We start from the raw sequence: 20,356 nt of genomic DNA, 5'->3' as shown, positions 1-20,356 counted from the left end.
ATTATAATATTGTTTATTATTATTCCTATTGTCTTATGCTAAAAAACAACAATTTGGTAGGATTCTCTTGCAATCTGCCAAGCATGATAGCTCTGGATTTCAATTCTCCTTTATAAAAAAAATGAAGGATAAGATGCATATATCTTAGAAAAAAGAAAATAAGGCCTGTGAATTCAATTTATTCAATTAAATTTTGGTTAGTAGTTCTGGATTGAGGTTCCAGTGCCAGATATTTGTACTCATTTTATAAAATTTGTACCATTGATCAGCAACAAACACAAACAGAATCTTGTAGAATCTTAAGTCTGATCGTGAAGGAGAAAGTACCATAGAAAGCCTGGCAATACATTTATCATCTGTTCCTGAGGAGAATGACGAAATGCAATCTTTCATTTTTAAAAGATATTATTATCAAGGCCCTGGATAATCACATGATTATTTTCCATTAAAAAATGAGTAAAGGAGACACTCGGAATTAAAAATATGTTACCCATGTTCCTCTCAAATACATTATGAAATTTCCCAAAAATGTAACTAAAATTAGCCTGAATCTGGTCAAATTTAGAGTAAATGGTATGACTACGAATAAGTTTGCTACAAAACATATGGGTTTTTCTGGATGATGTTCAGGCTTTAGCTAAGCCTTAGAGCAATGCAACCGCGATCTGTGCGAAATTCCATGTTTCTTCACATAATAAATCTATGTCCAAATGAAAAATAGAGGGAAACTCAATATGCTAGGCACCCTTTCTGCCAGGAAAAATAGTAAGTATTGCTATAGAGCAGTGAACATCTTTGGATCCTGTCTGCAACTTCATTAGGTTCTTATGGCTTAGATATTTTTTATTCTTTCACCATGTACAACATGAGTGCTCATACAGATATTGAAGAGAGCTCACTCCTGAAATGAGTTCTTTGTCGCATATACATCAAAAAAGCACTCAAAGCATAGATCTGATCTTCTCAAATGGATTAACACTTTCAAACATAAGTGTGAAAAACCAAGATTCAAGTTCCTCCACTGCTGTCTGAAACACTTGTGGTGAGAAAGATAAAAGTTTCAAGGTCAAAGCTCAGTCTTCAGAATTGTCTTCCTTCACCAATACCATCAGAAAAGTTCATCTGGGCTTCTTCAATCAAAGCCATTAACATGGTGAAGGTTTCTTCTTTTTCTCTGTTTTTCCTGGTAGCTGGGGCTTATGTGACTCCAGAGTGTAAGTATCTTCTAGATTTACCACATTTGGGCATCAGATGAATTTCTAGTGATTGTGTTGTTTCTTAGAAATGAGAATTTTCCCCCACCATGTCTATCCCTCGAAACTGTATTATAAATTATTATACTTATTATGCTATTTTATATTATTATTAAATTATATATTACATATTATATGTAATTTTACATATTATTAAGTGTACTCTACATGTATTTATTGGTAAAATTATTATAGCTATTATAGGTGATTGTAGGGTGGTTTTTTAACTTGGAAATGATATAATGACTGTCAGAAGAAGAATTACATGACATAATCTGCTTGGGTCTTTCATATTAAATCTTCGGGTTTTCTCCTGCAGGTTTTGGCATGGAGATTATTGGAGGGCGAGAAGTGTCGCCACATTCCCGGCCATTCATGGCCTCCATCCAGTACCGCGGCCACCACCTCTGTGGAGGCGTGCTGATCCACCCCCAGTGGGTGCTGTCCGCATCCCACTGCCGCACCCGGTGAGTACCTGCTCTGACCTTGTGTGTTCGAACTCCACCGGCTGGAAGAGAAGCTCGCCTCTCCCGGGAGAGAATTTTTTTTTTAACATTCTAAGTTTAAGGAGCACAGTCATGTTTGATGAATACAGATGTAATATGAAAGGGTATGAATAACGGTTCAATCATATATATGTAGATTCTTTTAACTGAAATAAAGTTAACATATACAATTAAATTAGTTTCAGGTGTACAACATAGTGATTCAACAATTATGCACATTATGATAGGCTCACCACGATGGAGGACATTATAATATTATTGACTTGATTCCCTGTGCTGTAGGTTTCCGCCCTGTGACTTAGTTATTTCATAACTAGAAGTTTGTACCTCTTCATCATTTGCCCGTTTTGCCCATCTCCCCAACCCTCCCCTCTGGCAACCACCAGTTCATTCTCCATTTTTGTGAGTCTGTTTCTCTCTTTTTTAATTTTTTTTTCTGTTTATTAGGGGTTTTTGGTTTGTTTTTTAGATTCCACACGTAAGGGAAATCATATGGTATTTGTCTTTCTCTGGCTTATTTCTCCTGACACATCATCCTCTTAAGTTTGTCCACACTGTGGTGAGTGGCAGGACTTTCATCTACCCTAGCTTCTGTGATCACAGACCAGCTGGTGGAGTCGACTTACCTTCTAGCCCACCCACATTTTCTGCCCTGGTTTTTCCTATTCAGGGAAAGCTGGGCCATTGGACAGTTCCAAGTCCTCTGTGGAAGGCCAGGGAAGGCGGCAACCGTAGTAAGTGGAGGAGCAGCCTTCTTGACCTTGTGAGACAGCCTGGGTTTTCATCTCCCCTTTCCCATTTTATGAAAGGAGAATAATAATAGTCACACCTGCTTCATGGGGTTTGGAGGATTAAATAGTGTCTATTTAAATATTTTAGTATGCTTAGCACATAGCAAACACAAATAAGTTGCAGCCTTTATTGCTATATGTGCGAGAAACCTGCTTTGTTAATGGATTTTTAGACCCCTTATGGTAACTCCTCTGCCCTGCCTCCCTCCCCAGAGGCCTGAGGCACACAGTTTGGGATCACAACCCACAGCCCTAAGGAGGCAACAAACTTTCCCGGCAGAATAAGATAGGGGGGGAAAAAGTTATAGATGATTTCTATGAGGAAAGAAAGAGCTATTTTTCTGAGATACTTAGAATAATAGCTTTTCTCAAAGCACCTTTCAGTCTATGATTCTCTTACTTCAGCTAAAAAAGTCCCAAGCTCTTCTTGGGATGCTGCAACTTTTGCAAAAGGAAAAGCCATAGAAAACCAATTTGGTGTTTTTTGTTGCTTTGTTTACCTGTTGGTTTTGGGAGGTTTGGTTTTTGTGTTATTTTTGTTGTTTCTGTCTCTATGTTTCTTTCTTCTGTCTCTTGCCTGAATAAGCCAAGAAGAGATGGGGCCTTCTTTTCTTACAAACATTATAACACTTCACTTAAGATATCTTAACCATCATGGTTTGCTCTCCAGGCTATGGAACAACTGAATTGACTTGCTTCTCCATGTCTATCGCCTCCATTTTAATAAGACGAATCACAAATTTAGAAATTTTGAGTCCTGCACAAAGTGAGAACTTCTGTTTTGTTTCTAAATAGCAGGCTACTGATTTCCAGTTTAATAAAGCTACTTCATTCAAATGGGGTGTTAGCTGCCATAGAAATCACCCCCATGTCACCATCACCTCTAACTTTCTCAGAGTACTTCTCTCCTGGGGACTAGAGAAGCAGAGGGTGACTATCAAGAAATGTTCATTCAATTCAAAATATGCACATTTTCAGATATCCTTATGGCATACATTCAAGTGGATTCTATGCTCCCCAGACACAGACCTTGACTTATAAATGCTCAAGAAAGCCTAGATAGAAAGAAGGAAATAAATTGGAAGACTTCCCTTTTTTTTTTCCCCCAAGCCAAAAACACAGAGTTTGAAGTCCTTCACAAGCCATATAGTGCTATCCAAAAGTAAATAATATTATTCATTTGAATTTAAAATTTTGTCAAGTGAACTTGACTCAAGAGGAGTGGGTCGTCAAACTGACAAATTGGGAAAAAGGACTCTTGGAATGAATGAATGAATGAAAGAAAGAGAGGGAAGAAGGACGGGATCGAGAGAGAGAAAAAAAGAAAGAAAGAAAGATAGATAGAAAGAAAGAAAGAAAGAAAGAAAGAAAGAAAGAAAGAAAGAAAGAAAGGAAAAGGAAAAACCAACTCTTGCTAAATAACCATTTTAAATGGCCAGAGTTCAAAGAACTCCAGAAGATGTGGATCAAATTTCCTCTCCAGGACACTTGGGTGTAAAAATGTAGGCGGATTGGTGCTTGGAAAAATATTAAGCTTTATGAAATCCAAAATATTTATGAAATAGTTTAATGGTGGCTTCCCACAAATGTACTCCCAAGTATCCTGGGGGAATAGCTTACTAACTCCAGCCTCTGCTCTCAGCAAAATGGTAAAGGAGGCCAGATCTGGGGTGCCCCCTTCTCACTACCCAACCATCCATGCAGCTCCTTACTGTCCTTTTGTTCCCCTCTTTTGGTTGCTTTGCCAAGTATAAAAGGAAACCGGTAAAAGAGCTTGTCAAATCTTATTTTCAGCGTTTCAGTTTATCAGAAGCAGAACTCTCACTAACCCTTTTTCACTGTCTTCCTGAACTTCCCCCCTCACTGAGCACCCCCTCCTCTCACCTGTCTGGGCTATAATTAGATGAGCCCTTCCCTCTTCCCCAGCCCCTTCGACATGGCCTCTCCCCATCTCAGACAGCCCCCGGGCATCCAGAGTAGAATGGTGTAGATTCAGGCTCCGGGGCTCAAACCAGCAGAGCTTCAATCCTCCTACATTTGCATCCTGGAGCCTCCCCTTAATACCTGTGGGGCTTCCTCAAGTTTGGTCATTTACCTGAGCCTCAGTCTTCTCATCTGCAAAGTGGGGTAATCCTAATACCTCCCTCACAGGACTGTTGTGAGGTATAAATGAGGGACACTATGTAAGATGCCTAGGACAAAACCTGGTGCAGCCCAATAACGTACTAAGCGTTAGTTCATGTCATCATGTTATTATCTGTACATCCCGTGGTAGTCACTGAGGCACATGTCTGATGATCTGGGTGTGCCGAGGATGGGACTGTAACAGCCCCTCTGGGACAGCCTCCCTCCTGTCAGACTAAAGAGACCTCCAGGGAGTCAGGTCCCTGTCTTTGTCAGCCCTGGAGGGGGCTGGTCTAAGCCGAAATACAGCTCAGTGCAGGGGCAAAATGGCAGAAGAAAAAAGGGGCCTGAAGGGGCTTGGCATGGGGCTTCCAGAGTGTCATGGAAAGGAACACTGGACTTGGAATCACAAAAGCTGTGTTTGAGTCCATGTTGCCCTCCTTATCCTGTGTGTCACCTTTGGCCAAAGAATTTGTCCACCAATGAGGACTACACAGGGCATCAGCTTGAACAACACTGAGAAAGGCTCTTTTGAGGCCCAATGGAAATGAGGTTTCAACAGACAGAAAAGGATTACTGTGAGCAACACTTTGGTTCAGGCTCTGCATGTAGTTCTCTTCCAGGTTAAGTCATTCTCCAGACAATTCTGCAGCAAAGGTCTCCTGCGGAGAAGCCCTACAATAAACAAGTGAAAAACACAGGGATTATTACATCTCTGTGAGTTTAAACCCGGATTTACCTAAGGAGGTGGCATCCTAGAACTCAGCTCAAGTAATTCCAGGTAACCAGTGGGCAGAAAAATTGACCATTGTATTGCAGATTCTAGCTGAAGCGTATCAGGAAATGGAAGGTCAGAAAGCATTCATGGTCTGCCTGTGTTGTGCTCGGTATTAACATGTCCCAGTGGAGACAAAAATAACCAAAATATTTCCAAGGCATTAACTAATCAAGGACATTAGTAAAAAGATGAGGAAAACCAGAAATGCTCTCAGCATCTATCCCCTAACCAAAATTCATCTTTCCCACCTGCATGTGTACCCCACAGCCTCCCTTTGTTTGTTATTTGTGCATGTTTCTATATTTTCTGTTAAAGCAGTAGTCCTGGGGATTTGCTATCATCCTCCACCCTCCCTCCCGTCCACAGTTTGGGTTTAATGAGTATGTTGAATTTGAGTTTGAATCAATCCTAGGAAATCTGATCCACATCCTTTGAGAAATTTCATCCCCATCCTGATTTTGCAACATGCAAACTTTTCAACAAATAGAGCTGAAATTCCCCAAATAAACCAAAATAAACTCTTTTGGTAGAAACCAAAGAGTGGTCATTGCTGGCAGTCACAGTCCTGCCAGAGGCAAACCCACCCCATCATAGTCCTGAGCTCCTGCTTCAAACCTGAAATAATACTTTCTTCCTTTTTCTGTATGTTTCGGTGCCTTTTAATTCTAATTAATCTTTATGAATCTGTATGTGGGAGTATGTGTTTTTATTTTTAACTGAAGTATAGTTGACATACAGTATCATATGAGTTTCAGATGTACGACATAGTGATTTGGCAATTATGCACATCATGAAATGCTCAGAATGATAAGTGTACTTACCATCTGATATGGAAGTTATTGCAACATTATTGACTAAATTCCTTGTGCTGTATTTTTCATCCCCTTGAGTATGTTATGACTGAAAGCTTGTGCCTCTTAATTCCCTTCCTGTTTTGACCATCTGCCCACCACTCCCCTTTGGCAACCACCACTTTGTTCTATATGTCCGTGAATCTGTTTCTGTTTCTGTTTGTTTGTTCATTGTTTTTTTTTAGATTCCACATATAAGTGAAATCCTACGGTATTTATCTTTCTCCGTCTGACTTATGTGAGTGTGGATGTTTTTATTGTAATCTGTCTTGATCTGTCTTTCAAGTGACAACGAGATAGTTATATGTTAACAAGTGTAAGTCTTTCTAGAATCTTCCTTGCTCTCTAAAGGATCTGAAGCAGCTTCCTCAAGGCACACATTAAAATGGGACTTTTTTTATAGTCTGTCAAACACCCCAAGGTGTTGTCAAGATCTCAAAAAAAATCCTTCTATTTGCATAACTAGATATAAATGCAGTTTTGTTCGACATGCAGGAAATCAAACCAATTTTGGTATGATTGATATACTGGTACTGGAGCTCTATATGACCAGGGATAAGCAAAACAAAACAAAACAACAGTCGTTTCTTTATCTGACTCACCTGTTTCTATCCTCTAAGTCTTCACAATGGAGTTATCAATGGCAACTAACCCTACAGTGTCTTTACTTCAAATCAGCCATGATTTTTCACCTTGAGGCAAGTTTTCCTTTCTTGTCCTGATTATCTTTCTAATTGACAGGACAGAACATGGCGTATCTGACAGCCACATAATAGATCTTATTCTCCATATTGCCCTGAGGTGAGGTCTAGATATACCAGATTAGCAAATGCTGAGTTGAGTCTTTACCTTTTAGTTATTAAAACACTTAACGTTGGGAAGATGAAAGAGCTCTAGAGATTGATGGTGGTGATAAATCAAATATAAATGAGTTTAATGCCTCAAAACTGTACACTTAAAAATGTTTTAAATTATAAATTTTATGTTATGTATATTCTACCAAAATTAAAAAAATTAACAAAGGTGAGTGTACATCTCAACCCACAGCTGGAGAAATGTAATTTCTTTTTACATTAATTAACATAATTTTGTTGTAAACTTGATCTCAATTAGAATTTCACACCTTTTCACCAGAGCAGGATATAAGTTCTGATATTCTTTTGCAATACTAGGGAATTCAGGTGGGGTGGGTCTGAGAGCAGGTCTTTTGGCCCTTGGTATCGTCCTTTCATGCTTGGGTCCACTAAGACCTCCGTTACTCCACCTAATCCAAACAGGTTGCCTTGGAGATGGTCCTTGTTTCTATATGCTCTCCACCATTTGTACTCCCTACTGGGGTCCTTGGGACTCATTCTGTTCCCTCTATTCTCTTTGCTTTTTTTTAGGCATGAAAAAGTCCAGCTTTTCAAAGTGATTTTAGGAGCACACTCTCTCTCAAAGAATGAGGCCTCCAAACAAATATTTGAGATTGAAAAATTCATACCATTCTCAAGAATCAGATCATATCGTAAATCAAATGATATTATGCTGATTAAGGTATGTAGTGTTTCCTTCCTTCAATTTCTCTAACATCCTTATACCCCATAGTTCAGCTGTTATGAACTACATTATGTTTCATCTACATAAAAGCATTTTGTTAGCACCATCCCCATATTTGAGGTAAACGTGACACATTCTATAAGGGCCCCTTTTACTTCACGTACTGCCTTGAAGGAAACCAGAATTTATCACAACTGCATCAGGTCTGTTTAAACAAAGGAAAACAACCCTGATGCTCACATATGTGGGAGGCAGAACATCCCAACAAGCCCAATGATCCCCACTGAAAGCTTTTTTCCCCAAATGCTTTTATCATTAGCAAATGAAAAATTCAAGTCCTTTATACAGCCAAGCCAACCAAGTGAATTCAGGGACACATAAGTGAGTTATAACTTAGTCTAGACCATACTTAGTCTAGTCCAAACTTAGTCTAGACCATACTCAAGGGTCTTATCCAGCAGGAAACAGCCCAGCCCTCAAAGTCATGACCTATGGATGTTATTCTGCAGAAAACCATCCAATGCAGAGCAAAGGCCAGTTTGCTCAAGACTGGGCAAAATTCCTGCTTTGTCTAAGCTCCCTCCCCGATCATCATTGAGCTCTACAGGGATTGGAGAGTATTTCGGAAAAGCAACAACCACAAATATAAATGCAGGCTACCACCAAAGTAGATTCAAGAAGAGGGATGCCTTCCTAGACCAGAGGGACCACACATACATTGCTCAGACTAATAGCAGAATACTACTGGGGACGAATGTAATAATTTATGCTCTTTTCAATCTGTCAGCTTCACACGGCTGCAACCCTTGACAAACATGTCCAGCTGCTCCACCCAAGCTCCAAAAATGATATCAGAGCTGGAACAAAATGCCAGGTTACTGGCTGGGGAGCCACTGACCCACACTTGTTAAGGAACTCAGACACCCTGCACGAAGTCACCGTTACGGTCATAAATCGAAAACTTTGCAACAGTCCAAGTTATTACAACCACAACCCTATTATAACTGAAGACATGATATGTGCAGGAGATGCCAGGGGCCAGAAGGATTCCTGCCAGGTAAGAGCCCATCGATCAACCAGGCATCTCAAACCCTGTGTTGCCTGCAGTTCAGACTCCACGTGCTCCCTAGCACAGACAAGAGGTATGGAAAGCAGAAATCAGGACTTCAGAGAGTTCCTCTCCATTCCTGCGCTAAGTTCTCTGTTCTTTCTCATCTACCAATGTGAATGAGTCATAAGAACATCACCAACACATAAGCACTCGTTAAAGATCTGTGAATCAGGATGATATACTACATCTGTTAACTTTTACAGTCTTCTTCCAAGGGCTCTTTCTGTCCTTAGAAAGCCTACCAACTCGGAGGTCACTAGTGGTGACTAAAAGATAACGTCCCTTCCTCACCTCTCCGTCCCCCGAAATCCACCATTGTAGGTAATCAATAGAGAGGTGTCAGAACGCTCAAATTCAAGAAGCTTAAATATATAGATGGTGTTTCTTAAATAATGTTGACAGACTGACTAAATGGAACAGGGATCATACTTCTCAGAATCTCCTGTTTCCTGAAGCTGTAAAAAAAAAAAATTAAAATTAAAATAAATTGTGTGTGTGTGTGTGTGTGTGTGTGTCTCTGTGTGTTCGTGGTTAAAAGTGACACGTAGCACAGCTGGATTACTAATTTTTAAGAAACTAAAATGCACTATTGACATCATACTGTATGAAGTCTTCTCGAGGGGAGGCCATGATGCTTTCAGAGACCCCGAGTATCTGTAGTGCCCCAAGATGTCGTCCTCCTCAGCCTCTCTTTCCAGGGCAAACAGAGCCTGAAGTGCTGCGGTTGGTGATGCGAGTAGCCGCAGAGGCAAAGATGGCTCTTCAGATCAGAAAGCCCCGTCTTGTCACCCTGTCACTTTCTTTGAGAGAATTGTAGTTACATGCTTAGTTCTGAGTCCTCAGGAATCCCTTCATGGGGCAAGTATTTACAAAGTATTGTACAGGTGCAGAGCATTATATTCAATCACAGGAGAATGCAAAAACGGGGAAACAAAAATAAGACAGAGTCCCTGCCATTGATGTATTTACTATGATACATTTCTCCTTTCCGCCTGTCTCAGTAGCAACTTGATTTCAGATCTGTGGGTGCCAAAATGAAATCCACAATTTAAACATTTCTTTCATTTCAGCAGATTCCTTTAAACTTTGCATCTACCCATTCCTTGTTGAATAAAGTTCTACAGTCACTGATTATCAAAGATCGTATGTATGTATGTGTATATACATATGTATATATGTATATGTACATACATATACACACATGTACATATGTATATATACATACATGTACATATGTATGGATGTACACGTGTATGCATGTACACATGTATTGTATGTATGTGTGTATATACATATGTGTATATGTATATGTACATACATACACACATATATGCATATGTATATACATATGTACATGTATGTATATGTGTATATATACATATGTACGTGTGTATATGTATGTACATACACACACATACATACATACATACAATCTTTGATAATACATATACATACATACATACAATCTTTGATAATCAGTGACCGTAGAACTTTATTCTACAGTCAAAGACAAAAATCAAAAATCAGAAAAAGACAAAAATCCCATGACCTTTATGATCAGTGACTGTAGAACTTTATGTATATGTATATATACACATACATACATGTGTATGTATATATGTAGTCCTAGATTAAGACAGGGATATGGATAGAGAGAGACAGACAGACCAACCCACAGATGGACAGAAACATGGTCCCAGACAGGGATAGGGACACAGACAGACAGATGGAGAGAATCATTGCCTTAGCCAGAGACAGAGACAACCCACACTGAGTAAGAGGCTATATAGGGCACTCTTCAGGACACAGAGAAACCAAGGATCCACATAATAATCCTTTGAGTAGTGGGTAATTGATGGTAGGAAAAGTTCAGCAGCTTCTCACCAAGTATCTATCTATTTTCTTTCTAGGGTGACTCAGGTGGCCCCTTGGTTTGCAAAGGTGCCTTCTATGCCTTAGTGTCTGCAGGTCATAAATGTGGTGAGGCCAAGAAGCCTGGAATCTACACCCTAATAACCCAGAAATACTGGGCTTGGATTAAAAGCAAACTTGCTCCATCTCATGCAAACCATGACCGCAAATGATTTTCTTGGATCTACCAGTTGCTTGTTTTGCTTTCATAAGATGCTCTAGAGGCCACCTTTGTCTTCATACATAGTTGGGTATAGAGTGGGGCATGGCTAGGGTCCATTCCTGCCCCCTAGGACTGATTTTGTCAAGGAATCAAGCTGTCTTTCACATCTGTAACTGCTGTTTCTACTACGCTGATTTCATTCTGAATAAATTTAGAAGACTATGTCCTTGTCTTTATGGAAACGAAGTACAGCAGATGATATGCTCTCCACTCCATTCGCACCCCCACAAAGGGAAAAAGAAAACACACCTTCACCCAGGTTTTGCTATGATCTCTGCTGTGATTTTACCCTAAATTACATTTTTAAAATAAGAAACAGTACATTCAAACAAGCCAATTCAAGTGAAGAAAGAATCATCAAGGCTTAGACACATACTTAGGATAGTACTTATTATTGATCTCTGTCATACTGTGTTCCACACAGGATTTAAGGCAATGTACAAAATACCTGTGATAAAACCAAAGGTGAGATTAAAAATAAAATTTCCTCAAAAAATTAAGGCTAGAAAATATTATATGATCCAGAAGTTCCATTGTGAAATATTTATCTGAAGAAAACGAACTCGCAAGCTTGAGAAATTATCTGCACCCCCCACCCATGCTCACTACAGGATCACTTACAATGGCCAAAATGTGGAAACAAGTTAGGTGTTCATCAATAGAAGAATAGGTAAAGAAACTGTGAGATAGATAGATAGATAATATTTAGTGATATATATAATGCATAATAGATTATACATATATACATATATATGTATATAATGTGTATATATAATATATATAATATTCAATCATAAAAAAGGATGAACTCTTGTCATTTGTGACAACATGGGTGGGCCTCAAGGGCATTACGCTGGGTGAAATAAGTCAGAAAAAGACAAAAATCCCATGACCTTTCTTATATGCGGCATCTTCAAGCTCATAGATACAAAGAACAGATTGGTGGCTGCCAGAGATGGGCAGTTGGGAGAAGAGAGAAATGGGTGAAGGCGGCAAAAAGGTTAAAAAAAAAAATTAATCATAAATAAATAAAGAAATAATTTGGCGAGGAAAATGAAGCAAGGGGGAAATGAGACCTTTGAAGAAGGAGAATCGAAGACAGGAGTTCTTCTACCTAAAGGGCCACCCTTTTCTTCCCACACTGTTGCTAGAAGGAGTCGTATTTGCCCCTTTTGTTTCACGTGAGTCAAAGCAAAAAGAGCAACACAATCAGTTATCTGAATGACAGTATCCAGGAAATAAAAAGAAACTTATCTGCCCAGAGGCAGGAACACTGATGCTGGCACTGGGCCTGGAGATGACTTTTTGGGGGGGATCTGTGTGGAAGGATGCCATGTCAGGGTTCTCAAGTCCCTACTGACTGCATCAGACCTGAGAAGATCCCTCGGTAACACACGTTGCCCCGACTCCTTGCTCAGACATTCAGACTGAATGGGCTTGTGGTGGGCCTGGAAGTCTGCGATGTTTAAAAAATAAATAAATAGATAAATAAATAAAAAATCATTAAAAAAAAAAAAGATTCAACTGATTCCGATAAATGGGCAAATCACAAAGCCCCTGAAAATGAACATCCTTAAAAACATCTTACAAGAAAGAGCAGTAAGTGTCGGGGGGTTGTTCTTTTATAAGCCCTTTGGTGTGAACTGAGGACTGCAGACCAGAGTGCCATTCCGTCAGTGTCCTGGAGGGTCTCACTGTCCTTGGCTGTGGCCTCCCCTCAATCCCCCATGAGAGTCTGGCAATTTCCAATCTGGTGATGGGAGGACCAGGGAGTCATTCAGGCTTCTTCAACTATCAGAAAGCAAAAGATTGTTCTCAATCTCTCTATTTCATTTGGGTTTCAGAGGATACGCAGTGCTCATTTCCAGCTGCCACCATTGGATTTCTTACATTCACATAAAAATGGATGCTTTTATTTGTTTATTCACTTATTTGTTGTCATGGTTCTCAGAAACCATTCACCAGGACTACTCTCCTAGAAATACTTTGACATGTGGAACCACTGGGTTTTAAAGGAACCTAATTAAAATTATAGAACTGCTTTTAAAGTAAGTAGTCAAGAAAAGAAAATAATAAAGTAAGTAGTAAAAAAAAAAGTTTCAGTATTACATTTTGCATCATTTTGATTCATTAAAAATACACTGATTTTGGAATCTTAGAACACTGAAAAAAATAAAATTAAATTAAAAAATCAATATATTCAAAAATTAAAATATACATACATGTACTGATTTTGACTGAGAAATCCCAGGCTATATTTCCTAAGAAAAGAAAGGGGAAATTGTAGAGACTCTGGACTCACCAGTAAAAAAATATTATATATTTCATCTAAATTCCAAATCCAATGGAATATATAGTTGCAAGTCTCTTTAATCTAGCAAAAGGATGACTGGGATTCCTTCGGATTGCAGTTGGGGAGTATCCTGAAAAGTTTCACTAAAACCTGAGACTTGTTTTGATTTTAGACCTCATGCTGTTCCCATCCAATAGTCAAACCAGATAAGATTGCCAGAGAGGAAGCTTCTGTCAACAGCTATGGCAGACCTGGTGACTCTTAAATTGGAAGATAAACAGTTTATTTTGACAAGTAGCAGATGATGGAACCCGCAACTGAAAAGTATCTCTCATCCTCCCAGGGAAGCAATATTTTATTAAACATGAAAATCTTCCCAACATAGCCTAAAAGAATATGGTGTTTTAGTTTGGGGAAGTCTGTCTTGGAGATGTTATTTGATTCCATCTATGACCTCAAAGAATGTCAAAATGAGATAAATATCTTAATTTTGAAAACTGCTCAAAGATTTTAGGGGGACATGGTTGACTGTTGTCATTCTAAATTATCCCACTTTTTCCTCTCTTTGTGATATGGACTGAGCACATTGCCTTCCCCCCAGGCACGGAACAAAACTTCATGCTTTATTTTTTAAAAAATTTTATTTATTTATTTGACAGACAGAGATCACAAGTAGGCAGAGGGGCAGGCAGAGAGAGAGGGGGAAGCAGGCTCCCTGCCGAGCAGAGAGCCTGATGCAGGGCTCCATCACAGGACCCTGGGATCATGACCTGAGCTGAAGGCAGAGGCTTTAACCCACTGAGCCACCCAGGCACCCCCTTCATGCTTTCTGTCCAACCAGTTTTTTTTTTTTAAAGGTTTTTATTTATTTATTTGACAGAGAGAGAGATCACAAATAGGCAGAGAGGCAGGCACAGAGAAGAGAGAAGCAGGCTCCCCACAAAGGAGACAGCCCAATGTGGGGCTTGATCCCAGGACCCTGAGATCATGACTTGAGCTGAAGGCAGAGGTTTAACCCACTGAGCCACCCAGGCGCCCCTCCAACCAGTTTTAATAGAAAGTGACAGCCCTAGAAATAATTAGGACCAATATCATGCATTAAATAAATCAAAGTAAATTCAGGTGGGTGACTAAACCAGTCTAGAACCAGGTAGTAGAATTAGTCCTACTGTCTGACCCTGGTTTTTTGCACATAATCAATCTGAAATGATAGGAAGAGCAGTGCTTCCCGCTTGATTGCTACAGAAAGGTATCCCAATAAAGGTGAGACCTGCTCTCAGTCTGTCAGAGACCTTCATCCTCTTTGACTAAGCTCTCAGTTTATGATGGGGCACACATGCGATGGAGACTGCTCAGCCTGTCTAAAGGCGGTGCACCCAGATCTCTCCAAAGCTTACAGTTTCAAAAGATGACCGAGGCAGCCCTGCACAGCTACTCCAATGTTGTCTTAAGGGATCTTTGAGCATCAAGTGTGTGCCAGCTGAACAGGTGGGCTCCTTGCACCTGGAATGATTCAGCCCGGCTTTTGAGGTTTTCACATACCGACATCCTGTTTACTAATCTTAACCTGTTCAGGCCTTTTGCTGAGTCACATCAGTCAGCTCCAGACTGGCACGAAAAGATTGTGTTAGTTTTCTTGTTTTGACCGTAAATGTGCATGTAACAGCCTACTGGAAGCTGCGGATGGGGTCTACACTGAAGCTTCTTTTGAGAACTTAGGAGTAAGTAGAATGAAATTGTCTTCTGAAAGTCTGCAAGACTGCTCGCCATCTGCTTGAAGGTTAACAACTCTCCAGCTGGGAGACCCAGTCTAAAGGGAAGGAGGCAAGCTGCGGGTACAGGGAAAAGCAGGCAACACAGACAGTGGACCAACTAGAACTGATGAGGAAGCGGGGGTGGGGGTGGGGAGGGGTGAGCCCTTAGACTTGCGAGCCCATTATTCTCACTTTAGCCTGACTTCACTAAGCATCCAGCTGCCTTCTAATCCCATGTGCACCAAGCAAACTTCTGTGAGCATTTTGATCCCTCTGACAGTTATTTCTTACTGCAAATTAATAAACATTTTACTTTTCCATATCTATGATAATTTTTTAACCTCTAAATTGGGGTTATTTGAATTTGTCTTCAAGAATCTAATTCAGTCTCCATGTGCTGATAAAAATCAAGTTTCACTCCCCGCAATTATGAAGGTCAAACCCTGAACTTTGGTAAATTCACCAACATTATGAATACTCCATGAGACTTTTCAACAGATCAACAGCCTGCCCTTCCCCTAGAGAGTACTCTTGGCAGCCCGGCTCTGGCCACAGGCATGAAATGTGCTCACACTTGATGCATCTATACAAAATTATCCCATTAGTCCCCTGATTATCCAATAACCCCAAGAAAAATGATGGTTTTTTAGCTGTGTTCTGTCTGGTTCACCTAGTAGCAGAGACTGCTGGTTTGCTACTCATCGGCCATCTCCTCTCTTCTCTGGTAACAAAACTCAAATATTATAAGCAGCCCCAAATGTACACAGCTTAAAAATGGTGTTTTCCAGCCTCTCTGGCTGCTAGAAGTGGTGAAGGAGATGTCAGTGAAAATCATTGGCTGGGAACTTCCAGGACATTCCTTAATCTTTTAAGCTGGTTCACTAGGAAGAATTACCCTTTCCCCCTTCCTTCTTCCTACTACCTGGATTGCAGATGTGGTGGCTAGAACACCAGCAACAATATTGGAACCATGAGGCAAACTTGAATAAAAGCTAAGTGTTTATTGCAATGAAGCAAAAAGAAGAAACCTTTGTGTCCATCCTGTACTCTTTACCTGAGGACTTTGTTTACATGAAGGAAAATGAACACTTGTGTTTAATCCACTATTATATGGAGCTTTCTGTCAAATACACCCCCACTCAATCCTACTAGATGAAATCAGAAACCTAGACTCTCTATCCCTGACTTTTGCTCCAAACAATGACGAGCACATGTCTGTCTTTATGCCCTTATGTCCAGATCCCCCAAATCCCCAAATCCCAAATGGCTTTAACTTTCCACTGTGTCTTATCTAAATAAGAATTGATCCAGAAAAGTCACTTTTAAGTACTATAATCAATAAATCATTTCTCCCTCATTGTTCCATCTTGTGGCTTAACATGGAGAAAATGCCATGGCTTACTTGAGAAGATATTTTTATCTTAACCACACATTGCTGCATAACAAACATTCTTGTTCTTATTGTAAAAATAATGCGTGGCACTCAGTAATCTGTAACCCTATTTTCTCCTTTTGTGTATATTTTGTAAGGGGATCTCATGGAGCTGTTTTTTGTGAAGTTCTGTGAAAATAATATTTTCTGGCATTTGAGGTTTTTATTTGCTTTATTATTTCACAATCATTTGAAATAATATAGCAGTTTTTTTCATCCAGACTACAAAAGCAACTCCACTGGAAGATAGTGGGATATAATAAAACCTTGAATATTAGTAATGTTGTAGAAAAACAAAACAGGCTCTCCTGTGGTCAGAGCAGCCAATTGTGCAGAGTGACTGTGTTAACAATCAATTCAGATACACTCCCAAATCCTCACTGTGGAACATTCAGAGAGGTTCCCTAATTCATTCACTCACTCAACAAACACTTACTGAGTTCCTCTGTGTACAGTGCACTGGGCTGGCTGCTGGAGATAACAAGGGGAAAGGACAAAACTCCTTTCCTGCAGAAACTCACAGTCCAGTGAGGAAACATGGAGCAATAGATAAACAAATACACCATGCTCCAAAAACTGTTATGAAGGCGATGCATAGAGAATAGTAATAAAGATATATGTATGAAACAACTATATCATGATCCAATAATTGTTATAATGGAGACATGAACACGAAAACAGAAAGCTTAATCAAATGTGAGTCGTTCAGAACTCATGCAGGACAAACAATTTGCTCTACCACTCTGGGCTGATACATTGAAGGCCTGATTCTCTTTCAGTTTGTCAACAATTTCCCAAGGTAGAGGGAGGGAAAAATCTAGACCACCAGATTTGTACAACCCACCTCTGACCCAAATAAAAGAAGACGAGAGTTTCAGCAATTGCTGAAGTGAAACATGTCAATAAAGGTGAACACAATTACTCTTGAGAAGTTGGCTGTCTGGGTGAGCTAACCACATCATAGACACAGATAAAGGCTAAGCAATATGTACATTTCCTCAGGACGAAATGTTCCATTTCTCTCAGCATGATGATTCAGTTTATTCTGTGAATCAGAAATAATTATTAATCTGCCCTTTTAAAAGCTTCAGGGACCAGGGAACAGAAAAAGAATTTGTGAAACTGAACTTGACGTGGAAATCTAGGATATAGTCATCCTAAACTTTGCCTTGCCTGCGGCCTCTGTTCACTTCCTGGGGAGGGGTTGGGGGGAAGCAACTCAACAGAACATTCAAACAGAAGTTGTCTAAAATATTGGTTTCCATGGGTCACCACCCTGCTTTACCAAGTGGGGGATGGGCACACCCCAGAGTGCCATCTAGTCACTTTAGCCTGCATAGGCTTGGTTGTGTTGAACTCAGCTCTCTCTATATAAGGCTTCCATTCTCTCTCTAAGTGTTCTTACCTTAATATCTGTATAGTTTAAATGTATATATTATATTATATCTCAAATTACTGCCTGACTCTTAGTTAGGAAAAATCTATTTCAAAAAAATATTGTAGATGGAAATAATAGAATTACAGAAATATTATTAGAATTTATGTGGGAGGGGCTCCTGGATGGCTCAGCCAGTTAAGCATCTGCCTCTTGATTTCAGTTCAGGTGCTGATCTCAGGGTTGTGAGATTGAGCTCTGCATTGGGCTCCCCACTCAGTGGGGAGTCTGCTTTGGATTCTCTCTTTCCTTCTTCCCATACCCCTCCCCCTGATCTCTCTCTCTCAAATAAATAAATAAATCTTTAAAAAAAAAAAAAAAAAAGAATTTATGCTGTAGAATTCACCATACCATTGGCTCCATGAGAGCCCATATCTGTGTTGATCACTACTGGACAGCCAGAACTTAGCGTAAGAAACTCCCATGCACTGGCTGCTTAATAACCATTTGAAAATAGGTGGATGAGTGGGTAGATGGAATGGATGGATGAATGGAAAATTTGTTATATGGATGAATAATTGAAAAATAATTGATGAATTAATAAATCTCTATTTCTGGAGCCATTTAAAAATGTAGTGAAAATAAGAAGAAATCATTAAGGCAGAAAACCATAAGAGACTCTCAACTATAGACTCTCAACTGACAGTTCCTGGAGGGGAGGTTGATGAGGGGATGATGTAATTGAGTAGACATTAAGGAGGAGGGTATTTGATGTAATGAGCACTGGGTGTTATACGCAACTGATGAATCACTAAATTCTACCTCTGAAACTAATAATACACTATAGTTAATTAAATTGAATTTATAACTGGGTGTTATATGTAACTGATAAAATTATTGAGTGCTACATCTTAAACTCATGATACTATACATTAGCGAATTGAATTTAAATTTTAAAAAAGAAAAAAATTTTAAGAAAGAATATAGTGATTATATGCTTGAAATTAGCTTCAAAAATTGTTCATAAAGGCAAGGAGTAACATGGTATTGAGTGTAGAGTAGGTGACCTAGCAAGTCCCATGAATATTTGATAATTCTTAGAGATCTGTAGTGAAAAAAAAAAAACACTATATAACACTGAATACTATTATTTACATGAAAGTTTCAATGAGCCATCCTTTATTTAAGACTTGGTAAGCATTGTCATTTCTTTGTAAAAAGGAGGGAAGAAAAGGTTAAAAAACAGTGTACCTGGTCTGAAAGAGATTGCTTTGAAAGTTACTTGTTTTTGCCTTGTCATCATTATCTAAATATTGCAGTAATAAAGTCACATTTTAACAATAATGAACTTAAGTGGTTAATTATTATGTTTGTTTTCATAAAGTGCTTGCTCCCTTCAGTTCATTGTATGACTTAAAAGATTTAGAGATGTTAATATTTTCCAATTCGGTATGGTTAGGGAATGAGAACTTCCTGTCCCCTTCAAGGTCCTTCCAGTCAAAGAATCAAATTGATATGAGACTGAGTAACAGGAGAAAATAAAATTTAATAACGCAAGTACAAGGAATCTACTCAGACATGGGAATTCCAAAAACAGGCAAAATAAGGTACATACATCACTCTGAATTAAGGAGAAGGGTAGGGGTCTGGGACTTCAAAGGGAAGGAATGCAATTCACAGGAAGAAGAAAAGAGTAAATATTTGATAAACAAATATTTGGAGAGCCATTCAGAAACAATAGGACACAAAAGACTTGGATCCAGGTCCTTCCCTTTTTATCATACCTAGTTCATATCATAATGTAGTTATCTATGGAGAGAGCTATCTTCTTGGAATAGTTTCTCTATCTAAACTCTTTTTAGGCTGATGGGGGTGGGTAGGTTGTATAGAGCTCTTCTGAAATCTACTGGACTTCCATTGCTTTTTAACTCAAAATAATCTTCATGTCAAAGTGGCCATCTTGAGGTAGTGTGCCTTGGCCCCTATAGGATGAAAACAACATTTTCCAAGGAGCCTGATGGATTTGAGGTATTTACTATAGTATCATCTGGGTCAGCAAGTCTGAGGATGGATAAAACCTGCAAATCTTGTTGATGGTGGTATTGATGCGAAAAGCGTCAGATAACTTACAGCTAACCCAAACTTGACTTTCCTGATTCATTTAGAAATTGTTTGTCAAAGAGGTTGAAGTCTTGGGCTCTACAGAGAAAACTTTCTTTTTCTTCCATTTTTCCCTTCTCAAATGTCATTCTATGTGGCTTGCTTGTCTCAGGAGGGTTCTGTGGTACTATTAATTCTGAATATCTACTACTTACCCTGGGAAGATTGCCATAGAAATATTACTCCCACAGTTCAGTAATAGCTATGTCAGGAAAAACAGCCTCTAAATTTTGGGGTTGGAGTTGCAGTTGGAAA

The 20,356-nt window shown here is 39.3% G+C and overlaps 1 protein-coding gene across 2 annotated transcripts; it reads left to right on the top strand.

Moving 5' to 3' along the window:
- The first annotated feature begins 1,043 nt into the window (after positions 1 to 1,043).
- GZMK (granzyme K) lies at positions 1,044 to 11,269 on the top strand. 2 transcript variants are annotated; one of them, XM_032337404.1, is made up of 5 exons: positions 1,044 to 1,214; positions 1,573 to 1,720; positions 7,689 to 7,839; positions 8,630 to 8,899; positions 9,652 to 10,075. In XM_032337404.1, exons 1-5 carry the CDS (start codon positions 1,151 to 1,153, stop codon positions 9,682 to 9,684), a joined length of 666 nt encoding a protein of 221 aa, XP_032193295.1. In that variant the 5' UTR covers positions 1,044 to 1,150; the 3' UTR covers positions 9,685 to 10,075. The 2 variants fall into 2 exon arrangements, with proteins under 2 accessions (XP_032193295.1, XP_032193294.1); XM_032337403.1 differs by lacking the exon at positions 9,652 to 10,075 and adding an exon at positions 10,864 to 11,269 and having other exon boundaries at positions 1,046 to 1,214.
- Positions 11,270 to 20,356: the final 9,087 nt, after the last annotated feature.

This window comes from Mustela erminea, chromosome 3 (genome assembly GCF_009829155.1).
Source record: "Mustela erminea isolate mMusErm1 chromosome 3, mMusErm1.Pri, whole genome shotgun sequence".
NCBI lineage: Eukaryota > Metazoa > Chordata > Mammalia > Carnivora > Mustelidae > Mustela > Mustela erminea.
The sequence above is the reverse complement of the archived record's forward strand: the minus strand, read 5'-3'. Positions and strand labels throughout refer to the sequence as shown.